This window comes from Aythya marila (genome assembly GCF_965140915.1).
Source record: "Aythya marila genome assembly, chromosome: 21".
Lineage (NCBI taxonomy): Eukaryota > Metazoa > Chordata > Aves > Anseriformes > Anatidae > Aythya > Aythya marila.
The window spans coordinates 1,988,481-2,016,041 of NC_139062.1; the positions used below are offsets into that span (position 1 = coordinate 1,988,481).

The 27,561-nt window shown below is 45.2% G+C and overlaps 1 protein-coding gene across 4 annotated transcripts in view; it reads left to right on the forward strand.

The window, feature by feature from the left end:
- CAMTA1 (calmodulin binding transcription activator 1) overlaps positions 1–27,561 on the forward strand; it is a 329,027-nt gene that overhangs the window by 62,127 nt on the left and 239,339 nt on the right. Inside the window, exons 1-2 of one of the 4 annotated variants that reach the window (XM_082777004.1) lie at positions 23,199–23,295; positions 27,064–27,131. Coding sequence is in view for 1 of the 4 variants with exons in the window: in XM_082777008.1 (XP_082633134.1) it covers positions 27,064–27,131 (68 nt within the window). In the remaining 3 variants the exon portion in view is untranslated. Of the gene's footprint in view, positions 1–23,198; positions 23,296–27,063; positions 27,132–27,561 lie in introns of those variants that run through there. The other 3 variants (XM_082777002.1, XM_082777005.1, XM_082777008.1) reach the window with 3 other exon arrangements.

Sequence of the window (27,561 nt, forward strand, 5' to 3'; positions counted from 1 at the left end):
ATACCTCTGGATGTGCCAAAGCTTAATCTCCCCTAACCTACGGCTGCTGGAGGATTAACTCTTTCTGCTTCAAGTACTGCCTTTCCTACAACGCGTTGCTCGCTCAGAGCAGCAGGAGCAGAGCCGGGCACTGCCATGGTTAGCTTGTTCCACGGGAAGTCTCTTACATTTACTGCTCTGGGCACTGTGAAGCAGTGTGGGCAGCCTGGAGAGGCCTCGGCCATTACTTGTGCCGGCGGTGTCCCTGGTCAAAGCCACAGCTCTTGGGTCTGGATGTGCGTTTTTTTTCCCCTCGTGACATTTTGGGATTCGAACGTAGTCACCGCCTTGCATAGAGAAGCTCAAGGTTTTTTTTGTTGTTTTTAAAACTCGATTCCTGCCTGAAAGTGGCGTAGTTCACATGAGATGGGTGAAAGACCTCGAGGATCCATTGCAGGGCGCAGTGTTCTTTGCATGCTGACATGAGGGGAGGTTCTGGGTTGCATCCCTCTCACCCAGGTGCATCAATAGGTGCCTTGCACCCTCCTCTCTTCTTGTGCCTCGGACAAGGGCTGACCCAGCGCTGCCCAGCTGAGCCCAGCAGCTTTTGGGGAGCAGCCCGGCATTGGTGGCCCCGCTGCAATGCCCCTGGTGTGGCCACGACCGCTGCCAGTGCCCCGGGGGGAGCTTGGCTTCACCGCGCCGAATGGCTCCTGTCGAAACCTTCCTTCCCGTGCTGCGCACTGCAAATTAACAGTCTGACTCGCACACAATGAAAAGCCAAGTATCGTACAAAGTAATAGTTCTTAGGTGGTGGAGACGCAGATGGAAACTCATTTAATGACCTACAGCTCCCAGAATAGATTCTGAAGGCTGTGCAATTACCCTGGAAAAGCCCAGAAGAAACAACAGCGTTCCTCAGCCTCTGCAAGAGACGGAGGCTTGATGGAGCCTATTGTTAGGAGGAGAGAGAAAAAAGCAGTTTGAAACGAGTGTCAATTTAACGTAAATATCCAGCAGGATTTTGCAGACCTATCTGTAGCAAAATGTGGCTCTGTGTGTGCAGGTTGTGTGGAGACTGGCTCCGAGAGGTGCCAAGCACACCCACGGGGCCCTTTAGGGCTGGATGTGGCCCCTCTGTGCTCGAGGCCACCCAGACACTCGGTGCTGTGCCTGCGGCGTGGTTATGTTCAAGCAGAAAGGACTGCGTGTTTTTTTATGGAAGGAAAAAAAGCAGATGTTCTGTGAGTATTTTTAGTGAAAATCTTTATTGGCGATAAGCTGATTCTCAATAAAAAGAAGGAATATTGTGCAAATAAAACTCGCCTTAATCTATAACTCCCCAAATAACTTAAGATGCAAAATTTCTATTTTCTAGCTGTATCTCTGGAGAAGTTCAGATTCTTTATGATCTTTGACCTGTTACTGCCTGGATTTCAGGGTTTTAGTTACAGGAGGAGGATGCTGTTGGTCATACACTGGACAGAGCATAAACTCATCAAGTCCAGAAATTTTGCTGCAGAAACCCATTCAAACGAGATATGACTGGGGAGGAGCCGTCCTGCACCGTGGCATGCTGCCTCCTCTTCCTCAGCCTGGCCGTGCCCTGTCTGACCCTCTGGGAACTTAACAAGGAGGGAGAAATTGTTCGTGCTCCACAGAGGTGCTTTCCTGGCAGGACGGAGCCTCCCTCGCAGGGTGCTGTGGCCTGGGGCTCACGCTCAGGCCCTCACCACAGGTTGTGCCGGCGGCACGGGGCTGCACCAAGGATTACCTGAGGCTTAACGTAACGTGATAAATCTCCCAGAGTTAAAAAGGTTGCTATATAAAGAAGACGAGGAGTGATTTTCTGTGTACGCCAGGGATCAGATGAAAAATAATCGGCTTAATGTGCGGCGGAGGAGACATAAGTGAATTACGAAGAGAAATGTCCCAAGTGGGGAGGGTGGTTCGGCAGCGGATCGGACGACTCTGGAACAAAGATCCCCATGACCTCATGGAGATTTGGGAGCAAAGGCCAGCCAAATGCTGTGAATGGTGGCCTCGTTCACCTTGCAGGTGTCTGGGCCAGGAGGCCTCCAGCTTGCCGTGCCAAGACCACTGGGGCAGGGCAGCCCCCCTGGAGATGTGCCGCCGGGACAGGATGCCCTCGGAGATGAGCATCGCAACCTGTTCCGTGTTTATTATGGGCAAGGATTTGACTAACGGAGAATTTAGATTAATAACGTTCAGCCTGGAGAAGTAATTTCCTTTGAGAAAGCGATTTACATGCACTCTGCCAAAAAGAGCCGTCACCGCTCTCTTGTCGTGTCAGCTCAAATAATGAAGTTGAAAATAACATGGAAGGTTAATAGGTCCTACTTATCTCCTTAGAGCCGAGAAGGAAGATTTACAGTGTGGAGTCTGTTTTGCATATTTCCATTGGAAATTGAAAGGTTTTTCCCAGACAAGATTTATGAGAACTCCCGGTTAAAGGGTGTCTGCTCTGTTACTGCTCATCGCGGAGGCTGTAAACCTCTCCATCCTGGGAGATGTTTTCAAGCCTAAGAGGGAGCCACGTTTCCCTGGGTCGCTGACCAAGGACTTTTTTGGATGCCAGAGCTCACGCAATAATTATTTTTAACTGGCTACATCTACCTTAAGCGCGGAAGTTCATACGTTTGTGGCAGCTACACAGTGGTTAAAAATGGCTTGAAGCGTCCAGGGCTTTCCCCTGGAGCTATCTGTTGAATACTAATGAAAAGTAGAGGCTGCGAACTTGCCTTTGTCTTGAGATGCAGTAAGAGCAGTGGCACGTGGCCGTATGGGCTCTGCGGCTGGTGGGGCTGCCCCTGGGTCTGCTTTTAGTCCGCCACCCTCTGGGCTGTGGGATCTGCCAAAAAGCGACAGGTTCTGACATAGATCATAGTGTATTTTATTCTGTATAAATGCCTGGGGAAGATGATCTACGTTATGATCTTTAGGACTGGGAGCTGCCAACCTGTACTCGTCTGTTAGCCGGAACATGTTCCCTCGGTTAGAAACAGCAATGACCTTGTCACAACTAGTGAGGACGCTGCTGTGTTATCTTTCAGTAATGCTGGAAATAACTTCAGCCTCCCCTGTAATTGCACCTTTTTTTTTTTTTTCCCACTTTAAGAACATGTCTTGCTTACGTACGGATGATAATAGCATGCGCAGGAGGGGACAATTCTCAGGCATTAGAGCCCCATCACTTCAAATTACGTTTATTAAATTCCCAAAGGCCTCACGGCATGTTATGGACTACTGCAGGAGTTAAGTCATTTTTAAATAGCAAAGCTATCTATAAGTTACAGCAATAGAAAAAAAAAAAAAAAAAAGGCTCTGAAATTCTTCTACTTTCCTCCTCTCGCTTAGCTTAAAAGGCCAAGAAGCTGCTCCTTGGGCTGGATGCCGGGGGTTCTGGTAAGCGGGCAGATGCAAGATGCAGTCGGTGATCTCCCTCTCCCCGTGTCTCTGGTTCCTGCGTGTTCCCCAGAGCCCGGTTCAGACAGACATGGAGCCGCAGCAGCTATCCTCACCGCTCACTTAAAACACCTCGAGAGTCCCTGGCAAGCCTGGAGGGGAAGGGGAGGGTGGCTGCACCCGCCGGCAGGTGCCTTGGGGCTGGCTCAGGGCACCCAGCCCCAGGCAGAGCGCAGCTCTCCCCAACCCTGCTGCTGTGCAGGGCGGATCCGTGTGGATCACAGGTGTGTTCAGGCATGTAGCCACCCCGAAAATAGCTTTCCAGCTGTTATTTCTTCCATCAGATTCACGTTTGGGCCCTCGGTAGGTTGTTGGGCTCTTCCATACTGGAAGTGAAATAAACCTGAAAGAAATTAAAAAATTAAAAAGAAAAAAAAAGAACATTCCTTCTCGATGATTTAAATTGCATAGTGCATTGAAGCCCACTTGAAAGAATAACTCCAAAAGGGAAAGAATTTTTAATAAATGTTCTGTCTAGCACAAACTGTAAAATATTCATTTAAGTTGGTTATTTCATATTACTGAGTAAGTGCAAGAAGAATGAAATTTCTGAACAGCTTAAGGTACAGTTCAGTAATAAAACGAGCCATTTAATGAATGAAATATTTAAAATAATTTGCATGCATTAAGTGATGGAATACAGCGTGTAACAAATGTAACTCTGGAGTTGGAGAGTAGAGCTGAGAACTAAATAGAAATTCCTCGGTGTAAATCTGACCGGGAGAAGCTTCCCTTCACAGCAGGAAAAGGAAGCATGAGGCAGGCGGTGGTTTGCACCCACAGGCGCCAGGCTGTGCCCTGACATCCCTGGGCACCCTGGAGAGCCGGCTGCATTCGCTGTGGAAGGGTCCTGCAGGAGCAGAGGCTGCACCTTGCAGTCCCGTGCCCCTGAGCCGGGTCTCTGGAGCGAGCATCGCACCCTGAACACCCCAGCCAGGAAACAGAGGCCCTCCGATCTCCAGTGTTGCTAAAAGTGGCCAAGGGGATGCATCACTTCTGCTGCTTTTCCTGCTCCTTAAAGCTCCCGGTGCTCCTGAACTCTTTTTAATCAAATGCTGTTAAAATGCACGTGAGAAGCTGGGAGATCTCTGCCTGCCAGAGGGCTCTCTTGGCAGCACAGCGCTCGGTGCCAGACACAAAATGATTTGGGAGCTCCCCTGTTCCAAAGGAATCCAGGAGACCTCTGACAACAATGATGTGCAAATCTCTTGGAACCTACAAGGGCCCAAGCCCTGCTGCCTCGATGGGGATCCCCAGCGTTCTGCATTTGTCTGGCTTCGTTTTTTTTTTGTTTGTTTTGTTTTGTTTTTAGGAAGAAAAAGCTTTCTAAACCTAGCCAGTTCTGTACTGCACACACATTTAGGAGCCTGTTCTCTCATTGACGTGGGCTTTGTAACTGAGTTGTTCTAATGGATGCTGAGCATGCATGTTGTGTCCTGGAGAGCAGGGATCCCTGAGCTGGCATTTCTTTAGAACGATTACAAGGTAAATTGGGGCCAGTTAAGGCAGCAAAATCCACAGGAAGGGAAAATAAAAGGTAAACCTTGATACTTCCCCCGTAAAAATAGAGAAAACATTAACAGGCATTAGGTGACCAAGTAATTTGTTCTCAGCAGGTCACTTCAGGAGGAGGTAGCTGCTAATTTATATGTGCCCATAAATTGCAGTTCATAATCAAAACAGTGGCAGGGTTGGATTCTCAATTATGTCCAATTAATACAGGATTTTCAGTTAGTTTTCCATAACTTAAGTGCACTTTAATTCATTAAATTCTCTTTCTTCTTCTCCATAAGTGGCTACCATTCTGGAAACTATATAGTGAAATTAAGTGTCCCAGGGAGTAAAAGAAAATCTGCCTTTAAAATAATTATCCAGTGACTAATGTATTCTGTCTTGACAGCTGGTTATATATACATATAACCTTCTGAAAGTCATCGCATCAGCCCTGAACTCCCTGTAGTGCTCCCAGGTCCAGCTTTGCTCACTTGGCAGTTGAGCGCTGCTGAAGGGACAGAAATCTGGCTCTGAAGGTCTTGCTTTCAGCCTGGCTGAAGGTAGGCGTGCTAGCGCCGTGTGTTATCCCATTTCAGCCCCAGCAGCGGCATCCTGGTTATAAACCAAAACCACAAATGGCTTCTGTTTCATCAAGCACACAGCACAACACTGTACTGGGGTAGGGCAGGGGTGGCTGCCTGGTCAAACTGGGCGCCAGATGGACTATCAGGTCTTCTGTGGTCATTGCCCTTCTGAAAAGGACAGCCTGTAGCTGGTAGCCTGTCTTTACAGGTGAGCTTTTTAGATCTGGCCCGTCTTGATCTGCTCTTATTTCGCCCTTTTTTGTTCTGAGGGTATTTTGTGTGAACAGGTGACCGGGTGTACCGCATGCGATGTTCCAGGTAAAACAGCACCACTGGTTCACCTGAAGGCACTCTGTTGTTTTATTACTTCATCCCATTCCTTTTGCAGTTTGACTCCTTCTCTGTAACCCTCCAGCACACTGAGCAGAGGTCTCTCTCGTGCTGCATGCACCAATGCTCTGATGATCTGAGATCACCTGGAGGTGATGCCATTAACTCAGAACCTTGCAGGCTCTCTGAATAATGCATGGTCCTCTTCCAGTACATGTTACTTTGCATTTTTTTTTTCAACAACATACTTTGTTTCTCTCGTGTTGATCATTCACCCAGCTGGTTTTGCAGTCTGTCTAATGATGACTCGGAAATGCCTTTTGTCACATTTAAATTTCATCTCTGTGCTCGCTTTCCTCAAAGGTTGTTGGTAAATATTAAGCAATATGGGATGTAGATGGCAGAGTAATTCTAAAAGGAGTGAGGGAATCTCCGTGTAGCTGGGAATACAGATCTCAGTGTCAAAAAACAGCTCTCAGGAAAGCTGTACATGTAAAATTAGAGAAGAACCACTCGGCTCACCACTGGCCCAGAAGGCTGGGGGGTCCCTGGGAGGCCCCGGTTCTTTCTTTGTGTGGTCCCGTGTCACTGCAGCAGTCATTTGTGTGAGGACCAGGTACCATTTCAGATGCATGTTTGAGAGCGTGGTGTGTAAATTTTAAAATTTAGATATATATTTTAAATAACTTATGAAATTAACACGTTACCGTGGGCATGAAACATGCGCTTGGATGAGCATTCAAGGTCCCCTCTCAGCAGCTGGATTTGGAGTACCTTAAAACAGGGAGGGATATTTTCATCTGTGCTGTAGATTTGCCTTGACAGCATGTTAAAGTCAATATTATCGTAAAACCATTCCGCTTTTATAGCAGGCAATTTTGTTTTTGTTGAAAATACATTGTTTGATTTCTAGAGCCATTCATTTACAGGATCAAGGCTTCAAATTGGAGCCAATTAGGTCTCAGAGTTGCTTTTAAAAAGCTTTTTCAAAAACCAAGAGCTTAAAGGTTAAAACCCGATGAAATAAGCAGATAGCCAGCTGAAAGCTCCGAGGACAGATGCGTGAATAGCCTGCATGGAAGCTGCTGCTTATGGCTGAGTTTATACTTCAATGGCTATTGCCAATGAGAGTGTCAAAGTGTGTGGTCACACGTGAGTTTCAATAACAAGGATGAGTAGGAACCCTGCCAGAAAATCACGAGCAGGGTGCTGCATTTCTTTGTCCCCCAGTGCTGTGCCACGAGGCCGGGCACAGGGTGCGGGTTGGTGCCTCTGGCCCAGGCTCAGTTCCCTCTGCCCTGCGCCAGGAGCTGCCTGTGTCGTGGCTGTCTCCTCTTCTGTACTTCCTAAGAGATGTGTCAGCATCCTTGTTTTTTAAAAAAATAATAAATTTCCTCAGTAAATAGAGCTTGCAAACAGCTGCCACACTAAAAGCAGTGCCTGCCCCAGTCCAGCAGGACGTGCAGGACACTGCTCCTCATCGTGCTGCAGGCCGGCTGCGAGGTGATGGCAAGGGCTGGTCTGCCCCTCTGCAGATAGAGCCGGGTAATTTGCTTTAATTTTGGAGGACTGAGCTTCCAAGCAGCCACGAGGAAAAGCTGATGGCTGCATCCATGCAGGTAGGGCGTGTTGCCCACAATGAGCAGAGCATGCAGTGAACAGCAGGATGTCGGTGTTCCCAGCAGTGCTCCTCAGAACTGCAGGTGTCTCCTACTGCAGAAATGCTTGTCCTTTCTTCACGAGTGTTTCCTCATAAGTGAAGAATGAATCTCAGGTCTCTGAAAATAACTTGCAAAGAATTTATAGTTCCCCGATGTTGCTTTGGTTTTTATGCTGTTTACATTCTGTTCTAAAATATCAAATAATTCAGTTGCTGGGTGAGTTTTCAGCGTGGGTAGTATTGAATGAAAAATAGATGGCAGCAACCATTCCGTCGAGGGGGTCAGTTCTGCTGTGACTATCCAAGACTAATGGCACAGGATTAATAATACAGGCTTGTTTAATATTCATGGCCTGCTACTTATGTAGACCAGAAATATTTTCACTTTTATGCCCCGCACAAAGCTGTGAAGGGAGGACAGTTTCATTGCAGCTGTGAGTGTAATGAGTTGCACAGGAACTGATCCTGTACATTAATCAGCATTTGTTAGCTGTTTCTAGAAACTTGACCTATCGTTCCCATTACTGCTAAGAATCCACTGATTTACTAGATTAGATTTGGCATGTACATGCAGGACTTGAAAACCACAACCTAGCAGCACTAGCTAGGAATTGGAAATTGCAGCCAGATTCTAATACTCATTTTTCATAGTTTTTTCATTTTAAACCTGAAGTAAGTAACAGTTAAAAGAAGGAGGAAGAACTTAATGAGCCATGAACACTAAAAATGAGGAAAGAGAGCCTAACATTTAGATTTACAACACAATTTACTGGATTACCAGGAATATGGAAGAAGATAGAATGGAGCTCAGAAGTACATGCACACACTTAGAGGTACAGGCTCATAAAATGCAGGCTTCCCAATATGTTGTTTTTCCTGGCAGCTCATCTTATCTGCTGAGCATGAGACACCGGCGTGTGCACCAACCGCAGACATACGTGCGAAGCGAGGCAGCAGCGAGATGCTCAGCGGAGCGCCCTGCCTGCAGGAGGGGACCTGGGGAAGCTTCACTTTGCTTTTCTTTAAAATTCAGAGATTATATTAATGCGCTAGAGGAAGTGGAACTGTAATCTGGAGTTTGGACAGGGAAGTGCAAGCAGTCATAGAGAATAAAAAACTGAATATACCAATTTAAAAAAAAACAAACAAGATTCAGGTGAAGGTTGTGGCATTAGCACATGCTGAGGTGTGAGGCACCGATGGAAGCTGATAGCAGGGAGCAGCATTGCTTTATTCCAAGGGGCAAGTGGGAGGTGGGCATCGAGTTGGTCTGGGGCTGCTATGTGTTGCTGAAGCTTTGCGTTGGCTGAGTGAGAACTTCATCGGGGCACTCGTCATCCCTGTCAGACAAAACGTGTGTAACAGGAAACGTTTGGTCCTGGGCAGACCAAAAACACGTGAGAGCTACATGGGGTCTGAAGAGAGGGGCTTGGCGAGGAGAATCAAAGAGCTAAACCGGCCTCATTCTGCTCTGGGGAGGAATTGCTGGGGATCTCTTGTCACGGAGGGGCCTCGGCAGGGCTGCAGCCGCCTCGTCCTGCCCGACAGAAGAAAGGCGCGTTTCTTAATTAGCTCTGTAATGAGATCGTTTATAACATTTTAGGTAATAATACCAACAGTTTCAAAAGGTCTTTTTCATCCCATTGACGCTCTGTTTTTTGTTTGAGATTTATTTGGATTAATTGTGTAGGTGTTTGGGAAAAAGAACAAATACCTGCTGATATTTGATTTTATTCACGCAGCGGTGTGATGAAGAAAAATGGCAGCAGAAGGCCCTAAACTCTATTATATTGTCTCTGGGAAGATTTGTGAGGGATATTTGGGTCCTAAAAATAGCATTTTGCACTTATCACTGCAGTCAACTGAAGAATTTTCATGTCTGTGTATCGAGGTGATCTGAGAAGGCTTTAGCTCACAGGAGCAGCCAAGTCGCTTGTGGTAAAATACAGAGGAATTGCTTCCTTGCACTGCTTCAGCTTTTTATGTCCGTGAATGTTGCTCTGCAAGAAGCTTTTGATTTCTGCTAGAAGACAGGTCGGTGGCCTGTGAGCAACGAGTAATTAATTTACATAAATATTTGATGAGAGTTCTTCTGGTGAAGTTTTCCCTCCTGTTGACTCCTGTATTAATACAGGTTTGTCTTCCATTTAGATGGTTTTGTTGTTTGAAGCAGCAATCCAAGGCTGTGGACTCTTGCCCCAAAACTGCATCTGATGATGTAGTAGCCACCATCTCTACAAAGGCAATCACAAGCCTGTAGTCTCTCATAGCCCCTCTTCCTTTTAGGACCTTGAATACTTAATAAAATATTTGGGAATTGTATCAGCACGCTCCATGGCTTCATTTGAAGAACTTCTCATAAACTTTCATAGGTTTCATTTTGCTTAGCTGTGGTGCTGCATATACTGCAATGCTCAAGGCTTTATCAATACAATTTTTTCTGTTCCCAGGTATGAAACATAAAATAAGAATGCTAGTGGCTAGCTTTGATAAATTTTATTTATTTTGAAGTTTGAATGTTGTTTACACAGTGATATAGGGGCATTTATGTGATATTTACATAGCCCCTTAGAGAGCTTGAAGAATCTCCCATGTTAACAATACAAGAGAAATAAAACATTTCAATAGTCATTTAAGGTAAAGTTACTGCATTATTTAGATAGGTGCTTAGGAGAAGGGAGGTCCTTGCTCATCCATCTTACGGAGGGCAGGAGAGGGGTGTACAAATGATGAAAGTAACGGCATCAAGGATGACATTTTCCACGAATTAAGATTTGGACCTAGGCTGGAGAGGACTACTGAATTCAGTGTGAATTCGAGGCAGCTCTGCTTAATCAGAGTGCAGTATAGAAGGTAAAAATGTACCAGCTATTTCTGTTTCCAAATTTCTTTGCTTTGTGGCTGTCTGACCAGCATCATCATTCTAACACAGTTTTTATCATGATTTAATATGTATCTTTTAAGAAGGATTTTAATTCCCTGTTTGAAATAAGAAAACGCCATAAATCAGACACAGAATCTTTTAACATTTACAGTTTTAAATGAATTCCTGTTGAGAGTCTCTTAAGCCAGATTTATATCTGATTTTGCATTGAACTGTGTCATTATGTGGGACTGAAAAACTCTTACAAAATTAGGCGTAATGCAAAAACATGCTGAAAAGACAGTTCTGCAGAAATGTGGAACATTATTATGTTAGAGAATATTGGAGTGAAGAATATGCAGAAAGGGACAATTACCATAGATATTTTCCTTCTAATGAACCTTGCACAATTCTTTGGTGCGAGGGTTTGCTGATGTCTCCTTGCAGGAAAAAAGGCGAGCTGAGAAAGCACGGATAATTCACCTCGTCTGGAACTTGAGCCTACCTGTGTCGCCGTGAAGAGCCGGCCTCTTGCTCGCTGCCCACATGGCAGAGAGGGGATGAGTTGTGCTGGGCTGAGACCCCGGGCTGCGGGCAGGAGTGGCCTTGCTGGCTGGGGCTGGAGGGGCCGCGTGCGTGGCCCTGGCCCTGTTAGCAAGGTGCCTGTGGCCGTGTCCTTTGTCCCCAGGGGAGTGTGAGGTTGGTTTCCGACCTCGAAGCAAGTGGCCTGTGGCCAGCTGGGTTTGCTGGGGGCTGTGGGGAGGCCTACCCCAGGAGGCAGCATCCACGCCGCGGCCTGCATTGCCCAGCGAGCGCCTGCTGCTCCTGGAGCCGCTGGGGTTGTCTGAGCTGCGAGGGAGCCTGCCTGCTTCTGTGCCCTCGGAGGGTAGGAGCTTAGAGGTCATTTGGTTTTGGTTACTGTTCATGTTGTGTATGTATTTTGTTCTTTGAATCACAGATGGGGGCAGCCCCTGTGGTTTCTCAGCCAAATGACCTTAGGAGCAGGTTGCAAATAAAAACAAACAAACAAACAAAAAAACAACAGTGCTTCCCCCAAAATTTGTTGTAGACCAGTAGTCTAGATCCATACAGCCTCAATTCTGGCAGTGTCCTTCAGCCTCCTTGTTTGCCGAGGCTGCCCAGTGAGAGGGGCTGCATCAATACCAGCTCGTCCAAGAGGGTTCCAGTAGTGTAAGTCCACCCACAGCAAGGAGCCATGGGCACACTTTGTCTTGTTACTGTGATGCTAAGAGACTCCCAGAGCTCCCTTATGGACCGTGGGGACTGTCATTTACTCCTGGATTGCTCTGCTGGGGTTAAGAAACCCTTGTAAAGGAAAGAAGTTGTGTTGATGGCACTGTATACACAGAAATCACACCAAAAGCTCCAACGCGTGTGCTATGTGTTGGAGAAGTACAAACCTGAGTCTTGATGTATGTTCAGAACCGGGGAAATATCTAGAAAGTACATTTAAATACCTACTTGTAAAAACATCTCTCAGCTTCCCATAAATAAACCTTCGTTTCATGAGGTCGCATACTCTTCTACATTTATTGCTGTTAATGAAAAGTCTATAACAAGCTTGAGGATTATGAGAGCAATACCTTGATTCTGGAGATGGAATTGCCTTTCACCAGAAAATGTGCCTGTTTGTATTGACAGAAGTTAATGTAAATAGCTTTGCAGTTTTCCCTTTCTAAAGATATCCTCTGATATCTGCTATTGGATTGTTCCATTGATAGGGGTTTGGCTTTAAGCACTTCCTTAGCTGCAACGAATTCATGCTTTCCATTAAAAAATGGAAATCAAGTGAGTTTGAATTCTTCCAATTGAGATAGAAAATAAAAAGTTAAACTTAGTGCATTTGCTGATGATGTGGTACTTAAACCTGAATAAAGTAGGGAAAAAGATTAATTTAATAACACGGACACTGCCTGAAGTATTGCTTCAGTTACTGCTCATGCAACTTAATTCAACGTCGCTGTTGTACTGAAAAAGCCAAAAGAGCTAAATATTCTCACTTTGTCTTCCTTGGTTGAAGAAGATGATAAAAATACGAAGTACTGACTAAAAGATGCTTAAAAACATAGCCCAAATTCCTTAGCGGGGAAAGAATTTGAGAGAGGTGGAGGGGAAAGGAAGCTCACTGCTCGCTGCATTGAGCGTGGCATTGTGGTCTTTGGTGGAGATCCCTTGTGTGGGGTCTCAGCTCAAAACCTCCTCGCTAGGTTTTGGCCCAGGCTCCCCCAAGGGTTGCCAGGGGTTTGGGTGTACCCCAGCCCTTCGTCAGCCCCAAGTTTGCTGGAGTGAGCAGTGCCCTGAAGGACATCTCACCGACACGCCACCATCTCACGAAACGTGCAGTGGTCAGATCCTGAGCAGTTTAATAACTGCTTCGTGCTTATTCTGGCAGTCAGGTGGAGCCAGACCTGGTTGTTTAGCCACTCTTCCAGGCTGCTGAAGAGGAATCTGGTTTGCAGTACTGAGGTGAATAGTGACAGCAAGTGGACAATCCCCGTGTTCCTTTAAATCACAGGGCTTAGTCCAAGGTCACTTAGACTAATAATAATAATAAAATAATCATGTAATGATCTGTGGGTGTTTTCCAGTAACTAGAGATTGAGCATTATTTAATATCACTCTGTTTTTCTGACTATCCCTTAATTTAAGACTTAAATTGAAGATAAAATCTATCTTAATCCTATTAGGCATTGACTGATTCAAGGTCTGATTTTGCTAATACTTGTGACTAACTGTGCTTCTGAGACAAGTGATTCAGGACAACCATTGCTAACTGTATTTGTGCAGAGTTGTATTCATGGTATCATGAAGACCCATTATATATTTAAGCTTGCTGTTATCTGTGTGCGTGTGCATCTGGCAGGTAAAATTGCTCAGCGAATCTCGTTCAACCCAATTACTTTTACCAACAACTTATTGAATGGTGTTTTTCCTCCTTTTCATGTTTTGTAGAGAAAATTCCTATTTTATTCCAGTTTCTTCATTCCAGGCCTGGCCTTGAACATTAAGCATTTAAGTTGTCCACTTGCTATTTACATGTTTAAGAGGGAGTGAGGGGGGCTAATCACTTTGTGGTCTGACCACGCTGCCCTACAAGAAAATGCCTGTCGACTTAGTTTAATTCAGAGCTGATCCCTCCAAATCTGCTCAGCTCAATCAGTGTTCTCCTCGTAGTGATAAACATCTCCAGCAATTTCTCAATTTAAAATTTTAATGAAAAGTACAGCAGACAAGGCTGTGTGTTGGAAAAGGATCTATGAAAACGGTCTAAACTGGACTGTGTAAACCCGGGATTGCTGGAAACTGTCCATGCTTTTCAAACAGCGTCCTGCAGCGTGTGTGGGGCAGCCCACTCTCACCCAGGCGGGACGGTGGGAGCGGCAAGGAGGACCCCGTGGAGCCAACTGGGTCCATCCCATTGGGGCTTGCTTGGGAAAGCTGGCGTTGGCTGGGGCGTTGAGTTTGAAGATCCATTCCTGACTCATGGGGAATATTCCTCGTGCACTTCTGTTGTAGCAGCAGTGGAAAGACTGCAAGTCTTTAGCAGCACTGCTCTGGAAATGTGCTGGCATGCCTGGAAGTGCTGCATGGGCATGCCGTGGGGCACCTTTAGCTGAACGCATCACGTTCTCAATTTCCATGCAGTCCCTCTGGCAGCATTTCCATGTAGGCGTAGAACCTGTTGTGGCTGGGCTGGGGAGGGGATGAGGGCCTGTTTGCATGTGCTCCTGTCTTTTCCCATGTGTTTTCCTTGGGGATATGTCTGCCCGTGTTTGAAGCTGTTTTTGTTGTGCTAAGGCTGCCAGTTGTTTCACTGTTATACGTCTGTGTAAGAGTTAAACTCAGCTGCTCAAATGTTAACTTGACGCACACTAATTCCAGCAGCATATTGAGTACTTGCTGCCATGACATTATTGTGAAACTTCTTCACAGTCAGATGACTTTATCAGCTAATCAGAGCTCAGGATTTCTAAATGTCATCTTATAATGTCTAATTAAGGTTGCAGTTTGAAGACATCATGTACTTTAATTGAAAACTGTAAGAGTAATCTATTCAATTTTTTTGTTAAATTAATAGTATGGACCTTTAACAGATGGTTAGTAAGACATTGTTATTAATGAAAACATCCTACTGTTTGAAATCCATCCTCTTGCCGTCTCATGTAACTGGAAGAAATAAGGCATACATCTCCCAAGCCAAATGCATTTTCCACTACATGGCTTTATTCTTATACTGTGCCAATTAGCAGTCCCAGTGCTGTGATTACACCTCTCCTGCAAGATTTAAACTTCGCAGTGGCTGGGGATGTATTTTCTGTTGGGCAAAGCTTAGCAAATGAATTGGCAGCAGCTAACGGACTGCAGGTCATCTCGTGTGTCCCTCGTAAAACAAGGGAAAACACTAAGAACCCTGGGCCAAAAAGACGTTTTTAATCCATTAGGGGAACCGGCCAGCTGGTCTGGCTTCAGTGATGCCGTGGTGTTTGCTGGCCTGCAGAGCAGCACCGCTGCCTCGCGAGAGCAGGCGCTGTCAGCCGGGGCTGCCTGGTCCCCATGGAGCTGTGCTGGCCGGGCCAGGCCTTGCCACGAAGCCGCTGTTCCTCCCGCTGGCTTTCTCTCCTTCCCTCTATCGCTTCCCTGCATCCCCAGGGACGTGTGTCAGCAGCAGAGACTCAGGAAAGCCAGCACGTTTATCAATCTCTCCAATGTGGAGGCTCTAAAATGGCTTCTGAAAAATCAAGCTCCCTTAGGATCCGCTCAGAGCAAGGTTCGGCTTACTGCCCCGGGGATGAGGAGAAGGGAGCTCCAGGCACACCGGGGGAGGCCCAGCAGCACCGGGAGGCCACTCGGGTGAGCAGCCTGGAGGCCCAGCGGTGCCCCAGTTTGGGAGGAGGCCCTGAGCCCTACAGAGCCACGAGGGCAGAGGCTGGACACGCTGCTGGGCGCTGATCAGTGCTCCCGGAGGAGGAATTTGCATCCACTCTGAGACGACGGTGTTTGTGAGCCAGGAGGAGGAAGGGACTTTGTTGCAAATCAAATCTTTCTCCTCTCAAGGGTTTTGAGGAAACGGAGGCTTCAAGTTTTTCTTTACACAGGGGATGAAGACAAGTGGGGGGGGGGTTGGCAAGCAGCAGCCCAGCCCGTGCCGCCTTCCCCTGCCAGGGATGGGAGGATGTCTCAGCGCAGCAGTGACTGTAAATGTTTCAATTAGTTAGCCTCAGATATCAATAATAAAATCTAGCTTCTATCTAATTAGATAGAACATTAGTTGGTGTACCCTTACTCAATTAGAAAAATACATTTTAAATGAAGTTTTAATTTATTTTTGTCTTTAATTTAGTCACAATGGAAAAGGCAATTTAGTAATGTGGAAGCTTGTTTTCAGGTACTCTGAGTTAGAAATCAAGCGAGGTAATGTTGCGCCACCACGTTTCTTTCCCCTTTGTTTTAAGGGGCAATTAAAGCAAGTCCTGCACAAGTATGATTGCTGCTACAGAACTCAATGACACCCAAAATCTTTGACATTCTAGCTCTTGCAATCAAGTATCTTGTGAGCAGGATAGAAAGGAAGGGCAGAAGAGCAGGGCCACTGCACTTCTCCTTCATTTGCTTATAAAACACAGGGTTTGAAAGAGTAATTGCTTGGCAGCTGCGCTGGGTAAGTAACACAGCATCAGCATTGGTGCATGGTTTGGGGGCTTGTTGCTGCTGGCTGGGCTCTCAAGTCCATCTCCACTTGTGATTTGGCTGGGCTTTTGAGGGAAGAAAAAAGCATCTTGGGTCTCACTGCAGAGGGCAGGAGGCCTGAGCCCCTAGGAGACCTCCACAGGCTAACCAGTGCTGAAGGCTGTGGCTCACCGCGTGCGCTGCCCTTCTCAAAGGGGAAAGGCTCGCTGAGCTACAGCAGCTGCTAGCGGATTTTTGACAGGCTTAGTCCCCCAATTTCCAAATGTAGCTTCTGCGATTTCAGTCTGCTGCGGGATGAAGAGGAATGACCCAGTGCACTTACGGTTTGTTGTGGTGGAGACACCAACATAACTGGGCATCTCCATGCAACTGAATGCACTCATTGATGTAATAAAATTGTTTGTTTCACTTCGTTTTTCAGTTTTGTAATGAAACACCTCTTTATCAGTGGTCTAGCTTAATAAATGGAGTATAAAGTTTTGCTGGAATTTTTTTGGAAGATAATTCATGGCATGCTTTCTAAAACCAACACCATGCACCTCTAGTCTAACAACATAGTTTGCTATGTCTTGACAAAATGCAGTGGTATGGAAGCTTTATCTTTCAGCTTATATTGCTAATGCAGTAAAGTTACATTGATACCTAGTTTTATTCCATTTTCAACTTTGGAGACCATGAATCAAAATTGCTGCTTTAGAAAATCATAACTGGGTAACACTTCCAGACACACACACACACACACACACACACAGGAAAAGAAAGAGAGCACTAACTTCAAAAGGAAATAAAACATTCTGTTTTAAAAGTTTGTTGTTGTTGATAGATATTTGTCAAACTAATGCCAACTTGACTTGTATTTCTCTGCTCTTCAATCAGAAGCTTTGTTTGCTTTTCTCCTGCTTCTAATCTCTCTTACCAAGCAAAATTCTTTTCTAAACTTTATTGCTATTTTAGGCAAAACAACTGGACAAATCAAATTGTGTTGTGTTTTTTGTTCTATTGATGCTGAACAAGATAGTGGCAGCCTGCTCTGTGTGGCTTTCAGATCAGTTTGTATTTGTAATATTCAGAATATTAATGGCTTTGACAATGGGGACTGCTAGAAAATGAAAACTGCTTGATCCCAGCTGAGAAGATGCTACATAATCATCATGAATTTGTATTTTCATTTCAGAGTGGAAGGACAATAAAGAAGCTATGAGCTGGAATTTGTAGCAGTGAGGACAAGAGATTTCCTAAGAGAATAAATGTGCTTGCTTAAGAGATCTCAACTTTATTAGCTCTGTGGTATAAATTCAGAGATGTATACAAGCTCTCATGCTTTCTCTTAAAACATGCATATATTTCAGTTTTATTAATTTGGATGTGTATAATTCATACAGAGTAATAACTTGAAATTCAGATATTGTTTTTAAACTCGTTATTTATTATTTTGAGACAAAATAGGTGACCTAAGCGAACTGGCCAACTACTGGGGAATTGTATTTTGGTTCCAATCTCTTTTTCTCTTTTCAGAGGCCTGGTGGGAACTGATGATACACTTAAAGGTGCAAAGATTTAAACTGGGGGAAGTCAAGTCAGGGGGAAATAGCTTGCATTCAAATGGCATCAGATTCCCTGCAGGTAGAGCCTCCGGGGCAGAGTTGGTTGATGCTGCTTTTCAGAGCTGAGAAAGCCGCATCTGTGCTTCTGGTTGAATTTTGCAAGTCAGGGCTGCTAGAGCAGCTGCAGGAGGAGGGATGATGCGGATAAGCTGGAGAGCAGGACGTTGGGCACCTTAACCTGGGCCCTCTGTCAATGCACAGCTGCTGCATCTGTAACGGACCAGAAGACTTGTTTGTCAAAGCAGGATTTGTTTGTACCACTGCCTCTACATGGACTGGAGCCAGCTTTTCAGATGAATGATGTTGAAACCTTTCCTCCCTTTCAGTTTTGGCTGGAGTCTGATGCCAGGCTTGGTATCAGCCACACACCAGGGAGCCACTCGCAGTCCCACACTCCAGTGCAGCGCGGGGGCTCTGCCGCCCGCCCGCCTTCCTTGCGGTGCTCCGAGGAGACCCCCTGGCACAGGGCCTGCTGTCTGCAGGTTTCTGCTTGGTTTTGCTGGGCTAAACGCTGGCATGCTGGGCTGCAATGGTGAACTTCAGCGCTGGCTAAGCTCTGAAGTTCATAGCTCTCCTCTCTTCTGCTGCCTCTTGGGTCCATGGCAGAGCTTTCCGCAATGCTACCTGAACAACTCTGTCCCCAACGCAGTGTTTACTTCTGTCTTTTTCTCTCTCAAGCAAGTGGAGCCTGGACTCAGAGTGCATCAACTACGGTTAGCTCAAGCAAAGGGGTGCCTGCACGTGGTATTTTGGATTTGGCCAGAAGCAGAGCCCTACAGGATTATTGCCCGCTGGCTCTGTCAGGTGGTGCCTGCCTCTGCATTTGCAGCCTGGCTGTCTCTGGAGGTGGCAGGCTCAAGCTCGTGTCTTTGTTAGTGCATAAAGCCAGGTTGACACGAGCCTTAGTTCACCCGTCGCAGAAGCTCTGCTTGTTCATGCCAAAGGTGTTCCTTTGGAGATGCCCGGACAGCGCTGTGCACAGCCTGCAGCTGTACTGCCCTGTGCTGCAGCTCTGCTGCACGGTGCTGAGCAGCCTGCAGGCTGGCTGGGATGCTCCAACAGCATCAGGGGGAGGCCAGACTGCAGCTCCTCCTGATGCTCACGCAGTCCCAGGGAATAGAGTTTTCTTGCATCTCCTTCAGATGTTCAGGTTTAGACTGCCTACTGTCAGGTGAGGGTATTTGTTGCAAATCTCAGTGTGTTTTATAGCTCTTTATTTTTTTCTTCGAAACAATGTCTTTGTTTTGCTGCAAATCCTTCAGCTCAGAGCAGAATAAAGTCTGCAGCTTCTCTGCAAGCATGATGAGTAATGGGCTTCTCTTGAAGCCGTTGGTATTTTGGATCCCTGCCCATCAGCCCATTCTCTGCTAAATGTCCTATTTAGTTCCCATTCGTAAAGACAAGCACAGATTTTGCAGAAGTTGCTAGGGCTTAGGTTTAATTATTAGATTTTAACATGCATGATTTTCAAGATACTGTGTGCAGTAAGACCAGCTAATCGAAACATGAGCTTGTCTTGGACCAAGATGGTTCGTGTGATAAGGAGGGGGCAGGTTCCTGAGGAGTATGTTGTCATTCCCCATTTTTGCCTTAAAAGGGAATTAAGGTTTTTGCATTGTCTTCTCTGGCGGTTGTTCCTGCTCAGGAAGCCTGTCTGGAGGACGAGCTGTGGTGCCCAGGCTGGGCTTAGCTGTGGCAGCTGCACCTTCTCAGTCCTTCAGAGCTGGGTCTTGGCATGGCAGTGGTGCATGGCTGCCATACGACACCCCAGAGGGAGGGTAGCTTTTGTCCTTCTCCTGTGAGGTATTTCTGGAGGCTAAGATAGTACTTTGTAGCCCAGGGCCACAAGCGCTTTTGCTTAATTTCTTAATAATCAATGGCAAGAGGCTAAACATGGGCAAAACGGCTCCATGGAACTAGTCGCTATTCTTGATATCTTGGTATCTTGATAAGCCCTGGCCTTGGGGAAGTTAAGGAGAACAGGAGCTAAGCATCAGGGAGTATGGAAGATGTTTTTCCCTTTCTTTTTTAACTTTCACAGCCTTGTTAAGCATCGCCGTTGCTATTTCACAGTGCACTTCAGTGGTTCAGTCGTTTGTCTTTCAGTGTAGTTGCAGGTAGCAGGTATAAAATCAATGGCACTGACACCCAAATGAACGCTGTGCATGGGTAAGGAGTTTATCCACCGGTTGGCAGGGTGTACTGTCAAGCCTCTGCTATGCAATGTGAGTTGTAGGGGTTTTCCAGACTCAAGGCACATAGTCAATACACAGCTGCAAAGCCTGATTTGACCAGTTTGCAGGTGCAAACAAAAAGCAACACTTTAGAGCAAAGAGACGGCCTTCAGGACACTGCAAAATTACAGCTCCCCTTGACAGGCAACGTTCATCGTTATCAAACACGTTTTCTTGTTGTGCAGAAAATCACCAAGCTGAATTTTTCTGTACGGAGACCTTGCACAGGACAAAACCCACCGTGGATGTTGTGAGGGCATGCACACTGTGGAGCTGCAAGGAGGCTGTCTTGATGCCTGCCGTGGATACAGGAATGCACCTCTGGTCCTCAACAACGCAGTTTCCAACACTTGTGCTTGAGAAACCTTCAGTGCAGCGCTGTGCAGCGTCAGGATTATTTTATATGAGCTCTCAGATACCTCATGAGCCCCACTGGTACTGAGTGCAGCACACTGTCACGAATGATCTTCAGAGGTTTTGTCCCAGCTGCTCCACACCTGATGCTGCCAGGCTGCGGCGCGGTGGCTCCCTCTCCTCGGAGGTGCCTCCTGTTTTCTCGGTAGCTGGGACGTGGGAGGTTAGATCAGGTCGTCTGGTCTACTGCAGCTCTGGACTGCTATTTGCTGTGTTAAAATATTTAAACAGCCAAGAAGCTGCAGTCACGTAGCTGTGGTTGGAAAGCACAGTTCTAGTTCTGCTGCCACCACTGCCTTTTAGTCTGGGCCTTGTGTACTGCACCTTGAAATTATAACGTGATCAGTTAATTACATTGTTCAGTTTACACTAGGCTTGCTGGTGTGACATCTGCACAAGACTGCTGTGGTAAAGCCAGAGAAAGAGCAATGGGAAATTCTTCAGTGTCAGTCACCTAGAGACATAGCCTAAGTGTATTCTGCCTCATGCTGTTAGCTTTGCTGTACGACTTGCAGCTCTTTGATGCATTCAAGCTAAGAATTCTAACAAATGTAGAAATGCAAAATAAAAATAAATGTTCATTTATATAAAATGTTTTCAGTCTAAGCAACAAGGAATAAATTAAACCTCTGAATTATATGCCCAAATTTAGGATAAAACATAGCTTGTGTGATTTTAACATTAAATTATCTAATTGCTTTATGGGATGTTTTCATTAGCTGATCAGATTAAGCCTTTTCTTCCTCACCAGTGTATTATAAACTACGAACATACAGCTCAGTCCTGCAAGCTTGCATTTAAGTGAAAAAGCTGCCTTCTTAGTGTTCCCAGGAAATTAGCAGACATAGTTAGAAATAGAGCTAGATTTGCATGATTGGGACTGGAGGTTTCGATATTGCAGCGTTTCTCAGCACTGCAGCCAGGTAGGAGCCTGGGCCCTCAGGACCTCATGCCGAAGGGAGTGAGTGCCCTGGTGACTGCGCCTCCTAACGTCTATTGCCCAAAGTAAAGTAAGATATTTTTTAGACTCTAAAGCCTCATTATTCTGAGAAACATGAGTTTTTGTACTTACTAACCATTGAAACTCATCTGCAAGGCTTTTTGACTCCAAAAATAAGCAGCCCAGTATCTGTTATGCTTGCTCAGTTTGCTTGCAGTTCGTGCAAGCAGCTCTCCCAGGGAAGGAGCATGCAGGTGATAAGCACATCTTGATTTTGTCAGCAGCTCCCAGTAGACTGTGGCATAGCAAGGAATCTGACGATGGCTGTGGAAGTTTCCTTGGGGCATTTCGGTGGGGCTTTAGGAAGGGCCGTGTTTGTGCTGTGAGGAGGTTAAAGATGACGATGAGCTGTGCCGGGGCTGCAGTCACCCTGTGGTCTTCGAGGGACTCATCATCACCACCAGGCCAAGACAATGGCTGTGGACAGGATGATTGTGGGGAGAAAGTGAACAACTGGGCATTTATGCAGACTTGGGTGTCCTTTTTTTCTTCGCTGACTTGATAATTAAATGGTAAAGATGAGTTGGATTTTCAAAGCCTGGATCTTTCTCTCCTGACCTTGCTAGTGACATGCTGCCTTTTGTTTGTAATCTTGGGCAAGAAGCAACTGAGAAATGATTTGATAGGAGACAAAAGCAAACAATAGGCTCGTTTGAAAGATACAATGAATGGGATTTAATTGAATTTTTTGTGAAGACATTGATTTGACCCTGTAAGACATATAGAGTGAATCATTAGGGGAATTAACACACATTAAAATGCAGGGTTTTTTTTTAATCAGAGGGCTTTCATTGTGCATATAGTTTTGTTTTTAATTATTTAATGACTTTGTGCCTTATAGTGATAAATCTATTTCTCTCCCCTTTTTTTAAAGGAAAAATGCTGTTAGTACCATAAAGGGGTATATGGACAGAGCTGATGAGTACTGAATCTTCATTAATGGCCCCGCTTGTGCTGCAAAGCTAAGCACAAACAGCCACATGCTTTTAAAAAGCATCTCTTTCAAGCTGCTGATAAAGTATCAGTGTTAGTTTGACCACTTTCTTCTGGGCCTTTCAGTTTTTTTTTTTTCCTAATCTGTGCATAGCAAAAATTCTGTAGAATATATGTATTGCAAAAACCTATATTGAATAGGGTATTTCAGAATAAGATTTCCAAAGTTGGGCTGGTCGTTGTGGGTTTTGACAAAGGATTTTCAGAGTAGCGACTGCTCTCAGCTGAAGCTCCTTCCTTCCATGGTGTTTGTGGCTTTAAGACTTCCAAAAAATCATGTCCTGGTATTTTGTCTCTGCAGGGCAATAAGTTAGCTCCGCTCACTTCATGCCTCTCACTGGAAACTATTCTTTTTGTCTGGCTTTTTTTCATGAGCATTCTCTCCAAGTATCACTGAGCATCACTGAGTCATCTGTTTCTTGCAGTTCTGCGACAGTTTGAGGTGGTAGACAAGATATTATTTTCCCAGATTCTTGTTACTTATGTAGTGACAGAAGTTGGCACATAGGTGTCAAACTGTAAATATGAATTTCTGCTTGTTTCTTCTCTACATAGCGTGGAGTAGTTTGACTGGAATAACTTTCAGCCATTTTAGCAGAAGCTCTCCTGAAATGCAATATTTGTTTTTTGTGTATCTTGTTTCGGTTCCCTTTGCAGCTGTGGAAATCTCAGCTGTATTGGAGTTGAAAGTGCAGTTCTCAGTACAGTGGCTGCCCCAAAGTCCCGGTGAAGGACGTGGCACCCTGACTGTTCCACGCAGGGGGATGGGGTTGCAGATGGGCACACGCAGGTTAAGAAGCAGACATGGGATCCACTTGGGGCTAGGCTCCAGAGGGTTGTGTGTGACTTGGACAGAGCTGCAGAAGGGTGCATCTGAGCAGCAGTGCAGGAGCGCACCAGGGCAGTGCCTGATGGAAGGAGGACGGTAGCTCTGGTGACGTCTGGGTGAGTTCTTTGTGGGGTTTGGTGAAGGAGCGTCTGCGGAAGTGCTTGTGGCAGTATTTCCTGCTGTTTAAACACATCTTGCTTTGCTTCCCCCAGCTGTGTGTGACACTTTATAATTCTGAATACAGAGGGCGTGGAAGGCAACGTGGAGAATCTTCTTTTTGCTGTACGTGTTAATTTATACCACTGCTGTGAGCTAGATATTCCTTGTTATCCAAGGTATTTCCTCTGGAGAAGGGAAATCAGGCTGTAATGTATCATTAAGCAGAAAGCCTCTGGGAACTCCTATCCTAGTTGATGTGAATCCTTCTTTTATCCTGTTAGAAGAATTGAATTATACATCTTGAATTGTTTAAAGATCTAGCTCTGGGTCTGATTGGAGCTATTGTTTTTCATATTATCACAGTAGGGATGAAAGCTCCTAGAACATCTCAGTAAGCATCACTCCACATGTATGTACATATGTGTTTCTGTGGGTCACTCGCGCTTAAAGCATCAATACTCAAAAAAAATTACTGCAAATGCATTGTCTTCTGTCTATAAGGAAATGGCAGACTGGAAGAAGCAGATGCGTTTTCTGCAGCATAGCTGAGGCAGACCTTCCATTGCAAAGCCAACTTTGTGTTTGCCATTTGTGTTGTTGGAATAGAACAAGTTGCAGTGAGAAAGACGGTTTTCAAGGAAGGAAATTTTCTTGATGATGCATTTAATGAAATAGCCTCCAAATGCTTCTTACCATGTTCTGCTCTGGGAACTCGGTAACCAAGTCCAGCACGCCCTGGGTATTTTAAGGAAGTGCTTTTTTTGCTAAAATGTATGACGACGCTTTTCTTCCGTATTTATTGGCTACCTGAAGAAAGAAAAAAGCATGCTTATCAAAAGCATTAACTGCCCATATATCTCCTGCACATGTTACACTTATGTGACAATTTTTCTTTGTCTTTGACTGCTTATGTTAGTCTGAGTGGGATGATCATGCAGACTTTAAATCTACTTATTCTTTTGTCTGCTGAAATTTGCTGAGCAAGTCCAGTTCAGCAGAGTGGAGATGAGGGAAAACAAATGTTCTGTCTCTAAACAGTAGCATTTCATAGCTGCAGTTCATTTCTTCAGTGACAGTTTGGGGATGAAGACTTCAAATATATGGTACAAAGGCCAGCTGGAGAGAAAAAAGTAAACAAGTCTTAGGGTGAGACTTAGATTCTTTAGCCTGAAATATTTTTGGTTTTCTGTGCTAACAGTAAGTTTATTCAGCCACAGTCCAGGTTTGATTATCATGAGAGTTACAAATTATTTCATTCTCTTTATGGCAAATCAATTTTAGTAGGCATAGGCATGATCCTGTGCTAATTTGAAAACCGCTCAACCTGCCTATTTTTGCAGGATTTTGAGGGTGAATCAGCCTAATCCATCTCTGTGTTAAAGGGATTTGTTTCTCTAAATGCCTGCTTATACAGACCATCTGCCACAGGCTTCCCTGAGACTTCTGCATTAGAAAAGATATATAGATAGCTCCATCTTAGTCATCAGGTGTTGGTAGCTCCATAGCATCTTTAAAGCTCGTCTCTGCTTTAAGATATGAGATGACGCAGATTGTAATGTAGCTCATCAAGGACATAATGTGGGATTGGTTACCAATAAAATTGTGCACACCACAGCAAATTCTGTGCAACTGTTGTACTAGCCTAAATAAAAAAGGCAGATCTCGCTTTGTATTTTTGAAGAATGTTGGTTGCAGGTTTGTGTGCGCTATTTACATGTAAAATCAATGGTTGACTCCTACAGCTCGCACCCTGTGTGTCAAAGCCTTGAGGCAATGCTCGATCAGCAGTTCTCACAGGAAGCAGTGGGCTAGGTCTCTTCAGAGCCCACGGACTTTGGGAGCTAGACCCTTTCAGCCATGCATGATCCGAGCTTTAGGACTTGCATTCAATTCACTTATAGCTCCTGCAGAAATGCAGTGTTTGGCACGCACTCGGGGGACATCGTGAGTGCGGGTGTTGTGCCAGCCACTGGCACCTTGCTGTAGGGGGGAGGGTTGTGCTGGGTTATTTTGATATTGAATTTTAAATGGCAATTAGTCGGAAATTAATAAGGGGTGTTTTCAGAGCTATGCTACTGTTCTTCCTCCTCATTCACACAGAAGTGGTGCTGCTCTGATAATCTGCTTCTACAGTAATTGTTTAAAAATGTAGACCAGTACTGGTTTGTAAAATGAGGAGTGCAGTGGATTCTGGGAGAATTTATTTGCAGTGTAAACATGTTGGTTAGGAGTCATTAATATGACATTCACACAACTCTAATAAAGTACATAACACGGAGATCTGGCACCACTGAAATGCCCGGAGGACATTAAGTATGAGTCTTAAAACCAAGAGTATTGGAAACAAGATATTTTTACGTCTCGTTTGGGAGTAATATAATTGCATTTTGTGGCTCTAGCAGATGCTTGGGCCAGCTGGTTGGAGAGCATTGTGGATTTTTTTAGCTTTGGTACTATACGGATAAAACCCTTATATAGAAGTCTCATTTAAAACAAAACAAAACAAACAAACAAACAAACAAACAACAACCAAAACCTCATGGTCGAAAACCCATTTCTTGCATGTATGCTACCTTCCTGATTGCACAGCCTGGAGACGCTTCTATTCCAGGAGCTCTGGTGGCTACATGACAAATGCTTTCTGAGTCTGATCAGGAAGCCAGCTCTGCCGACTTTCTGTGTAGCTGTTGCTATTCCAGGTCCCTGAGAGGGGAACTCTGTGCTTGGCTGGGAGTCAGGTTTTGGACGGGAGCAATGGAAGTGCTACACGGTGCTGAGCACACCTCCCTGCGGCCCACTGCACGCTGCCAGCAGCCCAGGGCCCTGAGGCGACCATTGCCCTGGGACTGGCGCAGCTTGAGGCCCAGAGGCCGGGCCTTGCTGAAGGCTCCATCATGTGCTCCCACTGGCCTGGCTGGAGCCCTGGCAGCTCCGCCACGGGTGGGACACAGCCCCCAGAGCGCCTCGAGCTCCCTGAGGTGAACGGGTGCGTCGGGCAGTCACAGGCCGTGCCGTTCCTGCGAGCAGCCGCAGTGACTTTAGGTTGGTGACACCCGCTGTTTTTTTATGGCGGTGATTAATAATTCAGTAATCCAGCTGCAGTGCTGTTCTATTTATAAGTATTTGGCTTAGCTCCAAGTGTCCCTGTTTTTGCTGTCTTCCCTTTGCCTCCTGATGCAAGGCCGGGCTCGCGGGAGCACTGAGGGCCGGTTCTGGTGGTACCTGAGTCCTGCCTGTGTTAGAAAACGTTGATGACTTTCCTCGTTTGTACCTCTTGTTAGTATTTAGGGTCGGGTTTGGTGGTGTAGATATGCAAATTGACAAGGTACACCACTGTAGCCTCAGCCTCTGGTCTGGGTCTGCATTTTTTGGGTGGTGCAACTGATCCAAAGTGGGAAATAGGCAATAGTTGTGCATTTACTCATAAAATTGTTCTGCAACGTTCATTATTTCATGATTCTGGTTCACAGAAGGACATACCTTGTCCTTGCTGTAAGTTGCAGAAACTTTTAATGCAAAAGTATAGGGAAACTTACAAATAAGTCTTCAAAAACTAACTTAAGTTGCATACCTACCTGTAACTGGGCTTGTGGAGATGGAGGTTCCTTGCTGGAGGTGAAGACATTTAGAAGGATTCTGTGTTTTATAAATGAATAAATAAATAAATAAATAGTGTTTCCAAAACAGCCATGCAAATAACTTCTTTTTCTACGTTTCTTTTTCAGGAAATTGCAGCTTATTTAATAACATTTGAAAAGCATGAAGAATGGCTAACAACTTCCCCTAAAACAAGGTAACATTGCTAATAATTCAGCCTGTGAAAATGTACATTGACTTATTTCCACTGATTACTTGACTTGCTAATCAATTCATTGGCCACAAAGTAAAAACTCCCAGTCATGCTTGATGGCTTGTGACACCAAAGTCTCATTAATTGACTTAATGAGCATTTTATTGAATGAAATCAGATTGATTAAAAATAGAACAGCTGCAATCTTGACAGGTTAAAGTTTTAACCTGATTGTTCAACATTTAATTGTATCCCCTCAGATGAACAGATTTAAAAGACTCTGAGTGAGGTTGTAGGCTATTTATCTTGACAATACTCCCTGCAGCCTCGAACTTTAAATAAATAAAAAAGCACAAAGCCTTCCCTTGTGCTTTGCCTGTTTAAAATGCATTCTCTGGGATTGTTTGCATTTTTGGTGTTTTTCTTGTTAGGG